At 41.3% G+C, this 20,619-nt stretch overlaps 1 protein-coding gene across 1 annotated transcript in view; it reads right to left on the bottom strand.

Annotated features, from left to right (window-relative positions):
- Positions 1 to 20,237, bottom strand: part of Pip4p2 (phosphatidylinositol-4,5-bisphosphate 4-phosphatase 2) — a 57,745-nt gene extending 37,508 nt beyond the window's left edge. The window contains exon 1 of the mRNA XM_005066822.4: positions 19,829 to 20,237. Coding sequence (XP_005066879.1) covers positions 19,829 to 19,934 — 106 coding nt within the window. The 5' untranslated portion in view covers positions 19,935 to 20,237. The remainder of the gene's footprint in view (positions 1 to 19,828) is intronic.
- Between the last annotated feature and the right edge of the window lie 382 nt (positions 20,238 to 20,619).

Raw genomic sequence — 20,619 nt, 5'->3', positions numbered from 1 at the left:
CAATACAGAGAAACCCTGTCTCGAAAAACCAAAAAAGAAAAAAGAAAAAAGAAAAGAAAAGGAAGCAAGTTTGAAGCTGTTATCAGAAACCAAACACAAAATTTCACTGTGGTGATTGAAAACAACGCCAGGCAAATCCACAGCCTGAGTCTGGCACTGACCACCAGGAAGAAAGCTGCTTACAAGGAACTGGGATTCTGGAAGTTGGAATGTGCACAAACAGAGCTGATATTACACCCCTGACTCCAAGAGTCTCACACGTAGAAAACAGCTTTCTGAGTATCTGTGGAGATCAGCCTTCCCTTTATAAATACCTCCCTTGAGGAAAGTTGCCTACAAGGAGATGTCTGACCATTTTCCTTACGATCAACCATTAAAACCCCTCATTGCCTCAATATTCAGGATGAGGGTAAATCTCAGCAAGCTTTAAAAGAATGAAATCAGGACTGGAGAAATGTCTCTGTGATTAAGAGCACTTGCTGCCCTTGCAGAGGACCAAGTTTAGTTCTCAGCATCTACACAGTGGCTCACAAGCACTTACAACTCCATTTCTGGGATTCGACACCTTCTTCTGGCCTCCAGAGGCAACACATACACACAGTGCACATATTTATGTACTTACTGCAAAACATTGATGCACATAAAGTAAAATTAAATGAATCTTAAAAATAATTTAATAAACAAATACAAACTCTAAGAATTGACTTATGCATTAAGAGAACTGCAGGATTGCTGGTAATACGTATCAACTCAAACCTGAAAATATTTGAGTAGATCTTCAAGGAACAAGCAAAAGAAGATAAAACATAATACTGAATGAGCCAGATATTCTAGATTCATTCCTTGTTTTAAGGCTGAGGTACATATGAACTTACCAGGGCCTGCATAAGTTCGACCAGCTGGGGTCCCAGAACTGGAAGAATGGACTCCCACAACTGGGAGGGGGAATCAGACACAACTCCGAAGCCTAACCAAGAAGTTCTCTCCAAATGACAACAGCTTGCAAAGAGAAATTTAGCTTACTCCAGTGGAGTTTCACTGGGTAAATTAATCACACTCAAAGGCAGGTCCCATGGCCAGCAGTAGTTGGTCAACACAAAATGAACTCAATGTCATTTTGTAGACTTTTGGTCTTATATGGTTTCATATGGGTATTTTTATTTTGTCTTGTTGGCATTTTGTTTGTACTTATGGTTTTCAATTTTGTGTATGTATGGTGTGTGTGTGTGTGCCTTTCTTATGCTTCTTCGTTTTTGTTTTGCTTTTTATTCTGATTTGATAGGTTTTTATTTGCTGCCTGTTTCCTAAAGAGATAAAGAAGGGGTGAAGAGATGGGTGGGTGGAGAAGTGGGAAGGATATTGGAGGAGGGGAAACTGATCAGAACATACTGTTTGAAAAGAATTTATTTTCAGTTTTAAAAATATATAGATATTTATCACTTGAATTAGCTGTTTACTTTGCTGTTGATATGATGGCAAAATATTCCTCCCATGAGTCTGAAGAAGCAATCACAGGTTTATAGAGTTGAGAATGTTAGAACGGATTTCTTATAAGAAAGCTGTATTCATAAGTATACATCACTACATCTCCTAAAATAGCTCACAGCGCCAGGTGTTGGTGGCGCACGCCTTTAATCCCAGCACTCGGGAGGCAGAAGCAGGCAGGCGGATCTCTGTGAGTTCGAGGCCAGCCTGGTCTACAGAGAGAGTTCCAGGACAGCCTCCAAAGCCACAGAGAAACCCTGTCTTGAAAAACCAAAAAAAAAAAAAAAGCTCACAGCACACTACCTTCATTAAAACATCAAAAAACATCATTTGCTAGGCAGAGGTGACTCAAGTCTTTAGTCCCAGCACTTCCGAGGCAGAGACAGGCGAATCTCTGTGAGTTTGAGATCAGCCTAGTCTACATAGCGAGTTCCAAGACAGCCAGGGCTACACAGAGAAACCCTGTCTCAAAAAAAACGAAGACAGATAGACAGACAGACAGATGTGGTGAGATACTGTTTATGATTTATTAAAGCTTGCCTGAGGATTCAGAAAGCAAAGTCAGCCACAGGCCATAGAAGCCAGGAACACACTTTTTATCCCAGCAGCCAGAAGCTAGGAAGTGGTGGAACACACCTTTAATCCTAGGACTCAGGATTAAGAGATAGATGATTTCTGTGAGTCCAAGGTCACACAGACCTACACAAGATCGAATCAATCTAAAAGACAGAGGTCACACCTTTAATCCCAACTTTAGGGAAGTATGTAAGACAGAAGCAAGGTCTCAGAGTGGCATTCGTTCTCCAGCCACACTGAGGAGAGGCAGCAGTTTGAGACTTGATGAAGAGCTCATGCATGGATCAGTCCTTTCAGCCTGAGCTAGAGGTGAGAGCTGGTGGTCAGCTGCTTTGCTTTTCTGATATTCAGCTTGAAGCTTGAACCCAAATATCAGTCTCTGGGTCTTTTATTTATCATGTTACAAAGCTAAAACATCATTTATAGGAAATCATGCATCCTTCTGTGGTTACCCCTCAATACACATTAAACATTGTATGGCACAATACAATTAGAATGTTTCCTGGTGTGTGTGTGTGTGTGTGTGTGTGTGTGTGTGTGTGTGTGTGTGTGTGTGCGCGCGTGTGTGTTGCTGTGGCAAGAGCACCTTAAAGGAGGAAAGGTTCAAGGATCGTGACTACTGTGACGGATACTACAGACAGCAGGGACTGAAGCAGCTGCTGACACCACAGCAACACCAGGAATCAGAGAACAATTAGGAAATCCTGCAGCTCAGCTCCTGTTCTCCGAGGAGACAGGCCAGGGTCTATCCAGGCCATGGTGCTACCAACTGTTGGTTGGGCTTCCTACCTTAATTCATGAATCAAAATAATCCCCTCTGGGTATGTCCAGAGCGTTCCAGGTGGTTCTAGATTTCATAACTTTGACAGTTAACACTAACCCTCACAGATGGGATGTCTGGTGTCAGTAAGGAGCCAGGATTGTAGAGTAACTAGTACACTACCAGAATTCAACACTAAAGACACAGGAGTACATGGATTATGAAGAAAGATCATACTAACAGGGACCTTTGGCAATGACTAATTGAAATTAGCCATTAAAATGGCTCGATACCTGCAAAAAAAAAAAATACTGCTTGGCTTGATAGAAAAAAGTCTAGGTATTTTAAGCAGCAACATGCCTATATTAGAACCACAGTCCTTTGACAGGTTTCCAATAAGAGCAAGTTCACAGAACCAGAGCATCTACATGGACATACAGGGTGCTTGAGAGGGAGAGGGAGCACTGGCCTCAATATACTTACTGTGAGTCTTCCTATGAATTTCTGCAAAGAAAGCTAAATAACCAATCTGTTTACTGAGGAAAGAAACTGCAATTAGACTGACTTTCAAATAATGTTCAAACAGATGCAAAATGGCCAGCAAGTGATAGTGGCATCTTTTATTGCAACTCACAGTGGTTCCGGTATATCTTGGAACCCACTCTAAAGGTATTTTACTAGTTCTTGAAAATATAATTTAAGTAAACATCCTGACAGCCATTTAATTGAAGGCTTAGTGCTGTTTCTGGAATTTTCACAGAAAGTAATACTACATCCCTAGAAGAATAGCAGCCATTAGGACCATTACGGTAGACTGGAAAGTTGAAGAGGTGGTGATAAGAAAGAAAGAAAACAACAGCAAATGTGGGTGAGGGTCCAGAGAAAGGGAAACCTCATTCACTGTCGGTGGGAATATCATTTAACTGGTGCAGCCACTGTGGAAATCAGTATGGTTCTTAAAAACTAAAACTAAAACTGCTATAGAACTCAGCTGTTCAACTCCTAGGTATGTGCCTGAAAGATCCTAAGTCATCATACCACAGTAGTGCTTGGATATCCATGTTTACTGCTATACTGTTCACAGCCTAGATGTCCACAAATAGAAGAATGGATAATGAAAATGTACATGTACCAAAAAAAAATTTGTGGCCATAAAGTAAATGAAATTATGACATTTGCAGAACAATGCGTTGCATTAGAGATCATTATTTCTGAGTGAAATAAACCAGATTCAGAAAGTCAAATGTTTATGTTCTCTCATTTACAGAATCTAAATTCAAATATGTGTAGCTATGCATATATATGTATATGTATATACATATGTGCATGTATACACATATATGAGATTGTTGTGGAGTATTATCTTAAGATGTATTACAATTCTTTATGCCATAGAGCATTTGATTAATGATGCAAAGATGTGTTACATTATTTTATGTTGCATTAGTTTAACTCTGTGCAGTTATGTTACTTTGCCTGTCTAAAACACCTAATTGGTCTAATACAGAGTCCACTGGCCAACTAGCAAGGCAGGAGAAAGGATAGGCAGAGAGAATAAATAAAAGGAAAAAAAGAGGAATCAGGAAGGAGTAAGAGATCAAGGAGCAAGAAAAGAAGGGGCCAGCCAACCATCCAAACATTCAGCCATGGAGTAAAAGTGAAACTAAGATTACAGAAGTAAGAAATAGAGAAAGCCCAGAGGCAAAAGATAGATGGGATAATTTAAGTTAAGGAAAGCCAAGCTAAGTCCTGGCATTTATAATAAGCCACAGTGTTTATTTGGGAGCTGGTTAGTGGGCCCCTATATGCAAAGAGCCAAAGCATTAAACATGCAACAATATGAGACAGGAACAGAAACAGGGCTATGAAAGTGGTAGAAGAGATCTAAATGGAGAAGGTAAGATGTCAAGAGAAGCTAATAGAACACATGTGGCATTAAGGCACCTGGGGAAGGAGGCGGGTCCTTGAAGGCAGTGGGAGAGCAAGTAAGAGCAAAGCATATGATTATATATGAATAACAACGCCACAATGACAGTTGTTACTTTGTATGGTAACAGAAAGACAATTTTTGTAATTATTAACACAAGTAATTATTAACGTAACTAATAACAAAAATAAACAGAAATAATAAACAGAAGGATTAATTTTTAATTTTAAAAAATCTGACGAAGGCAGGGTGTGTTTCAGGGTTGCAAGTGGAGAGGGAAAGGATGTGGACACAGTCCTTACTGAAAAACTTAGTATTTATTCTTTTAAGTACTGCAACACTTTCGTATAATTTTACCATTAATGTCTTCCTCCAATCAACATCTCTAGAAAAACAGCCATACCTTATGTATAGCTTCAATATTAGCTTGAGACCAACATCCGTTTACATCCCAGTGCCCATTAGTCCTTACAGGTGCTTACAGAAGCCAGGGTAGACCATGAGGCACCAACAAATCAGGTATTTCTACCAGTCAACAATGAACATGAAATTTCTCCAAGAACTACATCTATCTGTCTTGCACTATCTCAGATTTATAGACTATGTCAAAGAACAGCTACATAACGGAGATCCTGGCAAGAAATAATGACCTGCCAATAACCAACTCCTAGATGACAGCAGCTTCTACTCTGATTTCTCCTTTCCTTGTAAGGCAACCATGACCTGACCTGAATAATGCATTTCACCTGTGGCACTGCTACTGCTTCCAAGATGTGATGGCTTACAGTATATTTTTATCTTGCTTTTCAATTATTCCATCTGTGGCTATTTACAGAAATACAAATTTTTCTGGCATTGATTTATGTGAAACCACAGTGGTTATTTCCATGGCGCCATTCTCCGTTTGACATTTATAATATTGCCTTCAGAATACATGTCTCCAAAAACTACAAAGATGTCCCCTTTGTTGTATAGAACAGATTGTTGACTCTGTGATCACAAACAAAAGAAGGAAAAAAGAGATTTCTCTTGTAGCCTAAGCAGGTTACAGACTCCTCTGCTGTTCCTCTTCTCACCCATTACACCTCTGATGGCCAAGAACTGCATTTTCTAAGATAAAGCACAACAGCCCTATGTGCATAACTAGGGGGCGTGGTTTGGAAGAAAATGAACCCCAAAAGAGTGGTACTATTAGGAGGTGTGGCTTACTGGAGTAGGTGTGATCTTATTGGTCTCATTTGCTCAAGCTACAGCCAGTGAAACAGCTCACTTCCTATTGCCTGCAGATCAAGATGTAGAATTCTCAGCTCCTTCTCCAGCACCATGTCTGCCTGCATTATGTCATATCCAGTCATGATGATAATGGACTTAAACCTCTGAACTGTAAGACATTACAGTTAAATGTTTCCCTTTATTAAGAGTTAACATAGTAATGGTATCTCTTCACAGCAACAGAAACCCTAAGACACCAGGTATATATAATATATGTATACATTAACTAACCGCAGTATTCATAAATCACTAATAATAAAGTCTATTTATCCCAAGTCTGTTTAAAGACATGTTAGACCAAGAGATGATATGGGGAGGTGGAGGGGGAATGTAGAAAAAAGAAACAGCCAAACTGGTTTTGTAATGTTGGTTTATTTAAAGATGTCACACAGTATGACTGGGTGATGGTAGCACATGCCTTTAATCCCAGCACTTGGGAGGCAGGTGGAGCTCAGTGAGTTTGAGGACAGTATGATTTACAAAGAGAGTTCCAGCTCAGCCAGGTCTGTTACACAGAGAAACACTATATCAAAAAAACTGAAAAACAAAAGAAGAAAGGAAGGAAGGAAGGCAGAAAGATATATGGCATTTTGTTAAGATCTCATGGTATTATAGTATAAATATATAAACTAGTAATATTATAGTCTATATCTTTCTAATTGTGAATTATTACCTTTAATGAATTTTAAGTGAATCAAGGATTAACCAATTTTAGATTTTAAAAACTAAATAATTAGAAAACTTTAGAATTTGAGACATTCGCTCTACATCTTAGAAAAATCAGAAAAATACATGAGAGCTAAAAAGGTCCTTAGCATCAGTATTTATGTTATAGGTGTAGGGAAAAGGGACCAGTCAAAGAAACACACCCTGAGCAGAGCCAAAGAAATGTACCCTGACTCTGAAACCAGTGTCAAAGGAACACACTTTGTCCCTGAATCAGAGTCAGTGAAAGATATGCACCCTGACCCTAAAATTGGAGCCAAAAGGCTAAAAAGGACCAGAGAAAGAAACACACTTTGGCCCTGAAACCAGAGCCAAATCTGACCCTAATCCTGTGTAGAAAACTAACCAATCCTTGGGTAGGAGCTCTAGCCAATCTGAGCTCAGCACTGAAATCAGACCAATCCCTACCCTGGAAAAACTTCCCCTGTCCCCAAGAATCCCTATATAAACCTTGTGTATGTTCAGTTTGGCCTGTCCAGCTGCTTCCGTCCAATAAACCCCTTCGATGAGCTTCATTTGGTTGAAGATCTTCTTTTGAGGCAGCGGCAGAGCAGAGGCGACCCTGGGCAGAGCAGAGCCAGCAGGGCTCTTTTTGCCTGGGAAACCTTCCCTTGGTGGAGCGGAGTTGTTATGCTCCACTCCCTGCTCTCAGCTCTCCGTTCTCTGGGAGCAGAGCTGAACTGTAGCAACTTTGCCGGAGAAACCTGATGAGCAAAACTGCTACACTGGGCAAATATCCCCAGCTGGAAGACCCTGTCCTGCCTGAGCCGAACCGATACACTGAGAAGCCTTTCCCTGAGGCAAGGCTGTAAGATGCTAGGCTTACTATAACCTGTGGTGGTCCTTGGCTCCCGAGCTCCAGGATACCTTTCTACCTGAGCTGTGTAACACTCAGTATTCTGTGACTCACAAATGCCAGAATACCTGACCCATCCCGAAACGCTTACAATAGGCATACAATAAATGCCAAAAAAAAAAAACATATTAGTAAACAAATCCCATTTTTAGCTAATGGAGTAACTAAATTTCATTTCAAAGTATAAAAATTCCCAAAGAAATGAAGCAATTAAAGTGGCAGTTCTTCACTACTGACAGTAGAGTGACAGTACTGGAATGCCTTCCTTTGCCCTGTGGACATTTCTAGAAAAGCAACCACATGCTCCACCAGATCACACCACCATTTGCTCTCACACTCCTCCATCATCCTCACTTTCTGAGTGACTTCAATGTCACCATGATGCCTCATTCTATCACCCATTTATTCTCACGATAGACTTGTCAGGGAAGGAGACTGTTGAGTGCCTAGATATGGACGATGTAGGTCACGTACAAGAGATGACAGACAGGGATCCTACATCCAGCCTTGTCTCTGTTAGATCACACACACAGTCTATACAAACTGGACACACACTGTTGAGGGGACATGTATTTTCTGGCAAAGGCTTCACAAAACAGAACTTTGCTGGGCAGCTGCAGTTTTAGTTTTAATAGTTCCATAGCTGCCTTCCCATTTATCTATCTATAAGAAAGAAAAATGTAAATCTCAACCTGGAAAGGACAAAAAGAGAAAATTTCATAAACTTCTAAACCAGTTATACATCATAATTATGATGGCATAGTATAGATATCTTTATAAAGTTATGAATGGGAACTTCATGTTGAGAGTAATTATTACAATGTGCTTATAAGTAATGGTGGGTTTTTCTCCCTATGAAAATTTCACTTTTTACTTATATTGCCATACTTTTATTTTGAAAAAAACTGTACTCTATTTATCATAACAATGTTATTTATTATGTTTGTATGAGACACTTCTCACTGGGATCACAGGGGCCATACCTTTTAAACACCTTCCAGTGTTTCCCTAGCCTATTGCATATAATATGCACATATGAATATTCTCATTTGTCTTGTTTTATACACAAGACAGTGTGCCTTATACCATTCTTCATCATACATTTTTTCACATTACAGCATATTCTAGCAATCTTCCCTGACTCATATTCTAATGGTATATACAGGTGCCTCATTTACATTTCCAGCTGCAGTCCAGATGTGGTAGCACATGCCTTTAATCCCAGCACAGTAGGCAGAGGCAGGCAGATCTCTGAGAGCCGGAGGTTAGCCTGCTCTACAGAGCATGGTCCCAGGTAGTCAGAGTTGTTCTACAAAGAAACCTTGACTTGAAAAAAAAAATAGTCTTCATTTTCCAGCTGCATAGCATCCCATTATTTATATATGTATTGGCTTATTGTGGTGGTTTTGTAACATGACCACGAGCTCTGTCACTTTTCGCATGATGAAGTTCCTCTACGTTGAAGCCAGGTGTTGCACCCTTCCTCCATGGAGGTCTGCAGAACAGCTTGTGACTAGGAGCTTCTAGCAAAACACCTCGTCCCCTCCTCCCTGTAAGGCCTGCATGCAAGTTCCTGTTTTCTGTCCATCCTTATCATCTAATTCCTGCATGCTAATTCCTGTTATTGGCCCATCCTTTACAAGAGGGCCCTGGGAACGTAGGCTTCTGACCTTGGTGATTTTCCACCATGCCAGCTATTGGTATATAATGCTCCACTCTTGTTAAAATAAACGCCGTTCTTCTTGGAAGAATGAGCCACTGTCTTTGTCTTCATTTACATCCTTAGCCCTTCGCTCAGAACTCTGTGAAGTGTTGTAGCCCCATAACGGAGTAACCGAACAGCTTGCTACACCCAGGTGATTCATAACTCCTTCAACCAATAAGCTGACAGATGTGATGACCACTTGGCTTTTAGACTCAATCAAACAATCTGGCTTTCACTTGGAGCAGCCTCTGTTGAAGTAGGTGTTAGAGATTTAATAACTTTTGTTCTTATTAGAGATTGGCAGGTAGCAAATCCTACTTATGCTGAGCTTAGTTAGCAAAGTGCCCTATACAGAGAACTAAGATAGTTCTATATGTCTGGAAACTATCTATTAAATGTTAAAATAATTTTGAATTCATGTACGGAATTCACCCAGCTCAGGAGAAATCAATGTGGTTTTTTTTGGGGGGGAGGCAACATCCTATGAAAATTTTCCTATTTAAATCTCTCTCATTTCTATATATTATTTCTCTTCTTGATGATGAATCTTAGTGCTTCTCTTAAGTTTTGAAACCACAGGGTTATTAATTTGTTCTATGCCTTCCTCGTTCTTCTATTGAAATCAAATATTCAAATCTAGGACAATTAGGTCTTTTCTTATAATTTATTTTGAAATTCACACTACATATTAACCAAGTTTGAATAACTCAACAAAATTGGGGCAGAAGAAGTACTCTGCCACTGCCTCTAAACACCCACCTATGCTTAGAATAAATGCTCTCTGATCAGTCACCTTAGTACATGCATGCATATTCTACAGAGAAATGAAATACTCCATGCTAATTCTGAAAAGGAAGAAATACGTAATGCACACACTGTCTTTCCAATTAAGATACTATAACATTTAGAATTCATATGGAAGTAAAAGTGTGAGGTAACAGGTTGAGCATACAGTTTAAGCATCTCTAAACAGAAAAAAAAAAATCTAACTTCTGAAATGCTTTGAAATCCAGTACTTTTTGAACTCTAGCATGGTAGTCAGGGTATTTCTGATTCAAAGCCTCTCAGATTTCACCTTTTCAGATTTGGAGTGTTCAACCTGCAGAGCCTATGCAAATATTCTAAATAATTAATGAACTAATGGGAACACTTCTCATCCCAAAAACTTTGAATGAGGGATATTCTGTGTGGGTATATTCCAGGTGCTTTGAATCCCTTACAAAAACAAAAATAACTGGGCCACAGAACATAAAAGCCAAGGATAATCCTACACGCTTCTGTCTCTGGTATGAGAAAGCAAGGCTCTATAATGAAATAGGTGGCACCCAGCAGCAGCAGGACTGACACTGAGGCTACGAAGGTATGGAGTCAAATGGTACTTGGAAGCCTCACCTGAAGTCAAGGAAAGAAGCAAGACTATCTAGAAACGTAAAAGCAACACAAGTCCCTTAGAACCCTTCCTCTCCCCTACCCACCAAAGTACAGAAGCTTTGTCAGAAACAAGCAACAAAACACAAAACCCTGGAAACACATATTTACTCCTTTTAGAAACCATGAACATGATGTTGTTCCCACCACATTTAATACCTTGTAGTGATTATGAAAATACAGTGCAAAAGAGCTAAACCCAAAGTCTTCTCCAGAATTGCCTACTTTCCCCCTACAGTAGGATTACAGTTTTCATTTGGAGAAATTCCCCGGTTACTCCCCATGGATTACTACCTGGAAAACAGTTATGAATGTCTACCATGCTGGCTCTCCTCTGTAACACCTCTGCTATATGCCAGGGCCACCAGCAAGTGCCAGCGCTCTCTGCTTGATACCTCTTGAGACAGATGCATAGGCTGAGGCAGGAAAAGCACAAGTTTCAAGACAGCCCGAGCTACCTAGTGAGACGAGCTGAAAACACAAACATGAATGAAATGAACAGATGGATGGATTCTGAATTCAAGCACAGCTCGGTATTATCGATTATTCTCTCACCTTCACCACAGTTCAGAACATCATTCCACAACTGATAACCCTTAATTAGTGTTCTAGCTTATTATTTTCTCATCTTCTCTGGGTATTCCCCATATGCAAATCAGGACAATCTTAAAAAATCTAAGTTTTAGGTGTCTTCTTTACTCCTATTACCTGCATGCAATCCCTCTCTGCACGGTGACCCACCAAGCCTCCCGGTCTCTCTCAGACTATAGGTATGCCGTCTTCGACTGTTCTCCCCATCTCCATTTTCTAACCCATGGTATCCCCAGCTTCAGTTTATTACATCTGCTGTCCCCATGGTCTAGGAAACTCTTTTTTCCCCTAAAATTTTGATGGCTGATTCTGACTCATTTTTCAGGACTCTGATTGTTACCTCTGAAATGTCTTTCCTGATAGCCCATCTGAAACACTTTCTGCCTTTGTTCCTTGCTTATTATTCTGAAATTACAGTGCTTACAGTACATAGCTCAAATGAATGGAAGTTCTCCAGCATATGAATAGCAAAATAGGTACTCAAATATTTGAAAGGGTGGCTGAATGGACGTGTGGGAGGGGAGGTCTTGGTTTAACATTTTAAAGACACTTCAAAGAACCTGCGTGTAATGTGAGAATTACAGAAACAGAATAAAAGAACCTTCAAGGCCAATGCTTACAGAATAAGGGGGAAAGATTCTAACAGGAAATGGGCTTGGCAGTCCACTGGAGTGCCAACAGCAGATATACTTCATCCTTAACGAAGATTTGGCCTCAGTGAAGCAAAGTTTGACTTAAGAAACAGTATGAAAGACACCCCTTAAATGGAGTAAGTGAGTTATATGAAAACAAAAATCCAATTTTCGTATTCATCCAGACCCTCTTTGTTCAGCATCACAGAAGGTATGCACCCTGCCAGGACACTGAAGAAGCTTCATTGCACTTTTCTCCAAGATACTTCTCATTTCTTGCTTATCATGGCAGTGTGACTTCCAGTGGGTCTCAGAACCTTTGGCAAACAATATGAACATTTAAATAAACTTCACCAGGGGTCCTGTGCAGAAAAGGTGCTTGCATATACATTGTTTCTTCTCATCAACATCCAATCAATCTTGGGTTCTCAAGTATGCAAGGAGAGATGCGGAAATTTAAGACTGACAAAATACATCTAAAGACTCACTCAGTATCAGTCCACTGAAATATCGAAAAATGCAGTTCCAAAAGAACTAAGACTACACATCCAGTTTAAACTAAGACGCAACCTCTAAGTTCAGATTTTTCCAAGGATAAGACACAGGAGAGGCCGGGCGTTGGTGGCTCACGCCTTTAATCCCAGCACTCGGGAGGCAGAGGCAGGCGGATCTCTGTGAGTTCGAGGCCAGCCTGGTCTACAAGAGCTAGTTCCAGGACAGCCTCCAAAGCCACAGATAAATGACACCCTGTAAGAGCTAAAGTTATGTTCTAAGCTTTAATTACTATGCCTAAGCGATTCCCAAAACAAAAACACCTCTAACTTATAAGCTCCTTGCACAAGAGCAGACACTTCCTGAGATGATGGAAGCTATTTTATGTGAGATAACAAGTCACATGTTGTTGATCCCCCAAACAAGTTTGCTTTTCCCAACTACATGGGATGTGCTTGATTCCATGTAGGCAGAAGATACGCGGGCAGGGAGTATATCAGAATATATGCTTGCTCCTGATTGGATCTGGTGGGAAATACATAGCTTTATGTGTTTGTCTTTTTTGAGCCTCTGAAATGTTAACTCTTCGACATTTTGGGGGGAACCCTGGGATGGATCTTGCCAGAGTCCATCCATCATCCTGGTCAGTATTTAATTAAAGCTTGCTTCAAATTTGGCTCAAATTTGTGGTAGTGGTCTCATTCTAACCCAGTGAGACTAATAAACTTACCATTTCATCACTGAAAACATGTCCTCAAGTGTCAACCTAAGTCCAAGAATGGAATCGTGCAAGGGGAATTCTGAGTGCTTGTGAGGAAGTGCCAAGTAAACAAGGCAAGAGTCTTGTGACTTCATGTTCTTCAAAAACACGAAATTGTTCTTGAAATGTGCTTTCCCTGATAGCATCAGATAGGAGTGAGTTTAGTTCAGCTGCTGTTACTCACATGCCTCTATAGGAAAACAAGTTTTGGCTGTGTGTGGCTTGTCGTTGCGACTGAACACATTTGTGTGATTTTTGTTTTTTTGTTTTGTTTTGTTTCCTGTTCGTTTGTTGAAACAGGATTTCTCTGTGTTAACAGTTCCAGCTGTCCTGGAACTTACTCTGGCTGGTCTTAAACTCAGAGATCCTCTTGCTTCTGCCTCCCAAGCACTGGGATCAAAGGCATAAGCCACCACTTCCCTTAATCCTAAGAGTATAAATTGCCTGATGCTGACTATTGCATGAGACTTTAGTAGGCCTCATTTTTAGGCCTCACAAGCCACCAAGTAGAGCTGTAAAGACTCAAGCAATTAAGAATTTTTTTTTTCACAGCCGGGCGTTGGTGGCGCACGCCTTTAATCCCAGCACTTGGGAGGCAGAGGCAGGCGGAACTCTGTGAGTTCGAGGCCAGCCTGATCTACAAGAGCTAGTTCCAGGACAGCCTCCAAAGCCACAGAGAAACCCTGTCTCGAAGAAAAAAAAAAAAAAAAAAAAAGAATTTTTTTTCACATGACACTTCCTCGTGGATACAGACATGTGCCCTGACACACTCAGAGCCCTGAGGAACTCTCAATCAATATGTATCTATTTAGCTCTGACCAATACACAAATAACACGCTTTGATTTTCAGATCAGGCCTCTTAGCTCTAGGCTTATAGATCCTGTAAATCAAATCATTTCATCTCTTTTTGGATATTTGGAAGCATCCAAAGTGCCTCATATCTAAAACTAAGTTTGCAATCTGTCTTCTCCAAAACATGGTCCTCTATCTAGTGTTCTCTGTTTTAGATCAGACAAATAAACCTTAGTGTTGTATACTCACAATTCTTGGAGATCTTTGCCATCACCATCTCACTTCCACGAAGCATCCATCAACAAATTCGGTTCACTCTACTCTTTAATTTACTTTGGGACTTGACAGTGCTGGGAATTAAGCCCATGACCTTTTGTCTGCTAGCCAAATGTTCTGCCACTGGGTTTGATCCATATCGTTTCATTGTTGCTTTTTCTTTTTAATTATTTTGAGACGGGATTGACTTGGATAGCACCAAAACTGCAATTCTCCTGAGTAGCTGGGATTATAGGTCTGTGCCACAATGCTTGACTTAGTCTCCCTCCTAAAGCTCATTCCCGGGCTTTCTATCTCTAATATAACCTGAGTCCAATCAACAAACATAATTAATCACATTTGCCCGAATTACTGCTATAGTTCAGAAAGACAGTTAGTTATCCTTATGTACTCGGGTCAATCATTTACTTCATCTATTCTATAGAGTAATTTAAAATAATGATCTGAGGTTGGGAGTTGGTGGCACATGCCTTTAATTCCAGCACTCGGGAGGCAGAGATAGGCAGATCTCTGTGAATTCGAGGCCAGCCTGGTCTACAGAGCGAGTGCCAGGATGGGCTCCAAAGCTACACAGAGAAACCCTGGCTTGAAATGCCAAAAATTAATTAATTAATTAATTAATTAATTAATTAATTAATTAATTAAAATAATGATCTGACACAGCAGTTTTTTGTTTAAACAAAATTTCTTTCAAATGGCCTATAGTGCTCTGGAATCAACTCCCATTCATTGCAGGGTCCACTGATGAAGCAGAAGGAATCACTCAAAATTATGGTATCTTACAAATTTAAGATTAGCTGACAACCCTATGACCTGTCCAGAATCAGTTGGGTTGTTGTCATCTACACTCTTTTATGTTGATATAGTCATAATTTGTTTTCGATTGGTGTCATTTGAAGACTCATCTCTGTGTTGTATCCAAGACATTTACATGCCTAAGGGCTGGTCAGACATCTTTCTTCTATGTAGCCTTTCTGCATGATTTGTTCTGACTTTCTCTAACCATGACTGTCTCCAGATATCCCATTTCTTACATGACAAGTTACTTTTCTCCATGGTGGACTTCTGCAATATCAAAAGCAAAAACTGTATAATCTCTTCTCATTTAGCATCTAAATTCATTCAGTACATCTTTTACCTTATTCTGGAGGTCAAACACAAGTCACAGACTTAGCCCACATTGAAACAGAGACTCTACAGGACTTGAATGTCTGAAAACACAGGGAGAAGAGAGAGTCTATGGAAAATATCAACCACACCTACCTGTAATCTCATTTTACAGCATGTGCCTTATTATATCTCTAGTTTACAACATTGAACTTCCTTCCCCCACTTGGACTTGCCCTATCCCATTCTGCTAAAGTTTTTTCTCAATACTACTTTCTTTGCCTACGATCTAGTCCCCTTTTCATCTAGGTAATCCCTGTTCCACCTTTAGATCCCAATTCAAGGTTCAGGAAAGTCTCCCTTAACCAGACTAAATCATAGTGCATGTGGTTCAGGCACTAGACATGCTTCTAACATGGTCCATATCCCCTTTCCTTTGCATTTCATGTTTCTGAGTAATTGTGCAATTTATCCCCCATTACGTCATAAGAGAAAAGGAAACTAGTCGGTTTTCCCTTTCCTGACACAGCTTGGCTAGCATGCCAGGATTCATTGATGAATAAAGGAAAGAAACAAACCGAGACTTGTCCCTCTGTAGGTAACCAAGTATCTTCTCCCTTTGTGAATTACACTCAAGTCATAAGCCATATTCCCATTGTCAATTCTGTGCACAATTAGACAACCTGGAATTTAAAACATTTTCACAGATTTTACAAAGTGAGCCGATTCCGTTTTGTTAGCTTGACCGGGTAGAGGGAACGTAAGCTGAGGAACTGTGTCCCCAAAACTGGACTGTGGACGTGTCTGTCAGACATGTTCCCAATTAGTGATTGGTATGGGAAGTAGCAGCCCACTGCAGCAGAGTCATCTTTCAGCAGGTGCTTCTAGGACATACAAGGAAGCAAGCTGGGCAAGCCATGAAAGATGAGCCAATGAGTACATTCCTCCACAGCCTCTGCTTCAGATCTGTCTGCCTCCAGATTCCTACCTCAAGCTGTAACTTGTAAGCTAGAATAAACCCTTCCTCCCAAATGTCTTTTGGTCATGGTGTTTTACTACATCAACAGAGAATCAAACTAGGATGTGAATATGAAAGTTATGGCATTCTCCCATATATTATCTAAAATACTAGCAGATCTGTAAGAGAATCAATCAATCTATCCAGACTATTCAAGTTTGTGGTGGTTTTTGGTTTTTGGTTTTTTTTTTTCCTACTTTCCTTTCAAATGAGAGCAAAGCTGTCTTTGATTTTAATTTCCATGCCTGAACAAAAGCTGGCCAATATATACCATGGAGCACTGTAGTCGGGAGAGAAGTCGCATTCTGTAGCTATTCAGAAAGGACAGTGGAAACCACTAGCTTTGTACTCCAAGGACTACATGTGATTCTTCTTGGGCAAAATTTAAAGACCAATGTTAAAAGCCCTCCACTCCATTACCAATAGCCGACCTAGAAATAAACACACCATAACTTGCAACCCCAAGTGCACTATTTCTTCACAGGAGATAGGAACTAAAGTTTCTGTTGCTTAGAAAGTGACGAAGAGAGGAGCTGAGGAGGTGGCCCGCATGGTAAGAGCACACACTGCTCTTGCAGGGGATCCAAAGTGGTTACCACCACTCACAGTGCTCCCAACCAACTGCAGCTCCAGTTCTAGGGCATCCGAAGGTCTCTTCTGGCATCCTCAACCACTTGTACAGACATGGTGCACACACATGCAGTCCAACACACACATGTACACATAAAATAAAAAACAAGTCTCTACAAAGGAGGTGACATGCCAGGCAGTGGTGGCTAACGCCTTTAATCCCAGTATCTGGGAGGCAGACACAAGCAGATCTCTGTGAATTCGAAGCCAGCCTGGTCTACAGAGTGAGTGCTAGGACAGGCTCCAAAGCTACAGAGAATCCTTATCTAGAAGTCTGGGGGCGAGGGAGGGTGTGAGGGCTGTGACACAAAGCAATGAATTAAAAATTAGAAAATATTGTTGTTAAGGCTTCTTCCTCTCCATTTTCTTCTTCTTAGCCTACTAAACGTCTGAGTTATTGGGATGTGAAGACAGTAAAACTGGTACACGGTATGCTATGAAAGCTTGGGGACCTGCAGCTGGATTCCTGGGTCCCACATATGCAGCTGGGTGTGCCGCTGCACATTGGAAGCCCAGTCATGAGGAGTCAGAGGCAAGAGGACTTGCGGCCTTTATTAGCCGTCTAGTCTAGCTTAGTCAATGGGCTGTCTCAAAAACTGAAGTGTAGAGTATTAGAGACGTATGATGAAGACCGGTAGTACCTACATGCATAAACAAACACACACACACACACACACACACACACACACACACACACACGCATAGCCTGAATAATTATAAATGGTATCATAAACTAAAGTTAATCATCAAACTGTGTATCCAATTTCTAGTCTCTGGATTCCAACTAAAAATGTTACTGTTTTTGACTATTAACAGAATCCAGTGATAAGTCTTAAAAATCTGAATTGATTCAGCCAAAAGTTTATTTATTCTTTCTCCCACTATATGAGCTCTGCGAAGGCACAGTTCTGGGCAGGCCTACTCAAAGAGGGTTAGCATGTGACACACTATGGTACCCCATAAAGTTGATCAATGAATGAATGCTGATGGTGTTCGAGATTTAGAACGTGTGCATTACTCAAATAATTATTTGTTATTAATCAAGAAAAAGTACTGTCAACATGGAAATCAAATGACTTTATTTCTCAGTTATGTTTCTTGCTTCATAGGCATTACTCCATATGAAATTAGTGTTTTAAATATCTCACCTGTCTCCTTTATCAGTATGGAAAAAACTATTCTACTATAAGGCTGAATGAGCTTTTTGATTAAACACACCCTTAAAGGTGGTTGTTTCAAAGTTCTTTAGAGTGAAATTACTTCTTTTCAGTGGCCGATTTGTAAGTACTGCATCTTTGAAGTTTGAGAAATCTGATCAAATTAAGGAAATCTATAGAGAACAATGAGGTCTATGCAGGCCCGTGAACATGACTATCAACCACGTGTTTGCTTTAACTGCAAACTGATAAAAAGTAGGAAAAGACAGCTCCATGACAGAGCATGGAAACATGTTCTCCATCAGTCATTTAAGTTCAAACTCAGTCCCTTAATAGATTGTCAAATACTTTGTCTTAAACAACTAAGTTAAATTGAAACATTCATTACAGAACCAGTGAATAAATATTAGATATAACAATATTAATATTGAACTGGGCCCCTAAGGGAAATCGCCCAACCTGATGCCTGGTGAATTCTGACCATCAAGTATAACTGTAGGTTTTCTGTGGGTGAGCTCTGGTGGACTTTGCCCCTTTCCTCCTCTCAAGCGGTCAATCACACGGAATTATCCCAGCTAACCATAGTTTTCCTTTGTCCTGCTTCTGTTTATAGGTGGACTAAAATCCATATGGCTGACTTTCCAGTAACAAAACGCCAGACAACTTCCACCTTTTCTAGTTTCAGACATGAACTTAGGGAAAGTTGCGTTACAAGACATGTGACCTGCTTCTATTTTCCAAAGCATTAACTTTTGCCTCCTTGGGTTTTTAAACTTCATTCACAGGCAGCCAAAAGGGAAAGGCGAAGTAAGCTAGGTTTGCACGTGCCACATTTCTCTGCAAGGCTTGCCTTCCAGACTACTGTAGTAATCACCCAAAAAAACATTAAACAAAGACAGATCTCTAAATAAATCGAATCCTTTGGTAAACAGACTTCTTTTCCTTCACCACGCCATTTACCAAAATTCCTTTTTATTCTACACTGAAAACAAAAATTAAAAATATATACAGTATGAACTTGGGTAACTTTTTAGAAGTTAATTTCAACCTCGCCTAGATTGGCATAAAAAATATTCCTCCTTCCCTTCTATCTGCAGGTTCTTGATTCACCACCGAAGCTGTGACACACTCTTATTACCCAAAGCTTAGGGATTTCAGACATATTAGGACTATTGATTAACTCTGTCCCTCCTGGTTCGGCACTTCCTGCTTGAACTGGGCTCCGGGGTGAGTGTAAGATGTCCAGTGCTGAAGCCCTCTCAAGGACAGATGCCAAGGTGAGCAGTACCCCGAGTTTTTTCAGCCACCCGGGGCACTTGTGAATGACTGGGAGATCTGCACCACCGCCCAGCTACACTTAGCTTGGGAAACAACAGCACGGAGCTTGGGAAATTCACGTCAGATCCTAAACCCGGGTAAGGAGTGCTCAAGCACACACTCTCCACACCAGCAGCAGCAGCGAAGCCCTGCCGCGAGGCTCTCGGGCGGGCAGGCACCGCCTGGGAAGGCAGCAGCCAGCATCCTTCTCCCCCGGCCCAAGAGAGAGGCTCTCCTCCGCCTCCGCGCTAGAGCTCCCCGGCATTCCTCCTTCCAGACGTGTCGGTGAGAAGCGGAACGGTCTAAGACGCCGGCCTTACCTTTTGGGCTGCCGTCCTGCAAGTACGGCGGGGCTGTGGGAGTGACATTTCCCGAGTGGGATGCTGACAGCAGAGGCGAACGTTCGTCCACCCCGTCAGCAGCCATGACTGCAGCAGCAGCAGGGCCGCGGCCGCCGCAGGTTGAGCTGGGTTGCGGCTCGGGAGGAGGGGGTGGCCAGCAGTGCCGCCCAGCCGCGGCTACGGCCTCCGGGAGGGCCCAGGATGTGTCACAAGGCAGCAGGCGGGGGAGGGGAGAGTGCGGGGCCGAGAGGCGGGGGGAAGGGAAGCACGCCGGGAGGCATGCTGGGGGAGGGGAGAGGGAAGAAAGAGCCCGCGAGGAGGAGGAGGAGGAGGAAGGGAAGCGCGGGTGGAGGGGCACCCAGCCAGTCTGAGAAAAGGGGGAACAGATTAGGCCTGTTTAGGAAATGGGGGAGGGGAAAGGATCAAGTAAGCGCGAGGAGGGGCCAATGGCAAGAGAGGCTGAGGAATCCTTTAAACTCGGAGAAAGAGAATAAAGAGCGGCTTTGAAAGGCACTGAAAGAAAAGGCCTGTACTTGATTACAGAGGAAAATTAGAGCAATCAAGTTCAGCCCCTCCAGGAAGGACGAGGGTCTAACTTTCGCTGATAAACTTTGCAATTGGGTAAAGAAAGTTTATTTCTTGGGTATCAATCCCTTCTTGGACGTTTCTTCTTGGTTATGAATCACAGTCCAGTATCTGTTGACTAAGGAAGATTTTTGTGCATACGCATTAGGGTTTCCTCTTTTCTCCTTGATGAGTTTTTAGCAGTA

Source organism: Mesocricetus auratus, unplaced genomic scaffold (assembly GCF_017639785.1).
Source record: "Mesocricetus auratus isolate SY011 unplaced genomic scaffold, BCM_Maur_2.0 Super-Scaffold_6730, whole genome shotgun sequence".
Taxonomy (NCBI): Eukaryota; Metazoa; Chordata; class Mammalia; order Rodentia; family Cricetidae; genus Mesocricetus; species Mesocricetus auratus.
The sequence above is the reverse complement of the archived record's forward strand: the minus strand, read 5'-3'. Positions and strand labels throughout refer to the sequence as shown.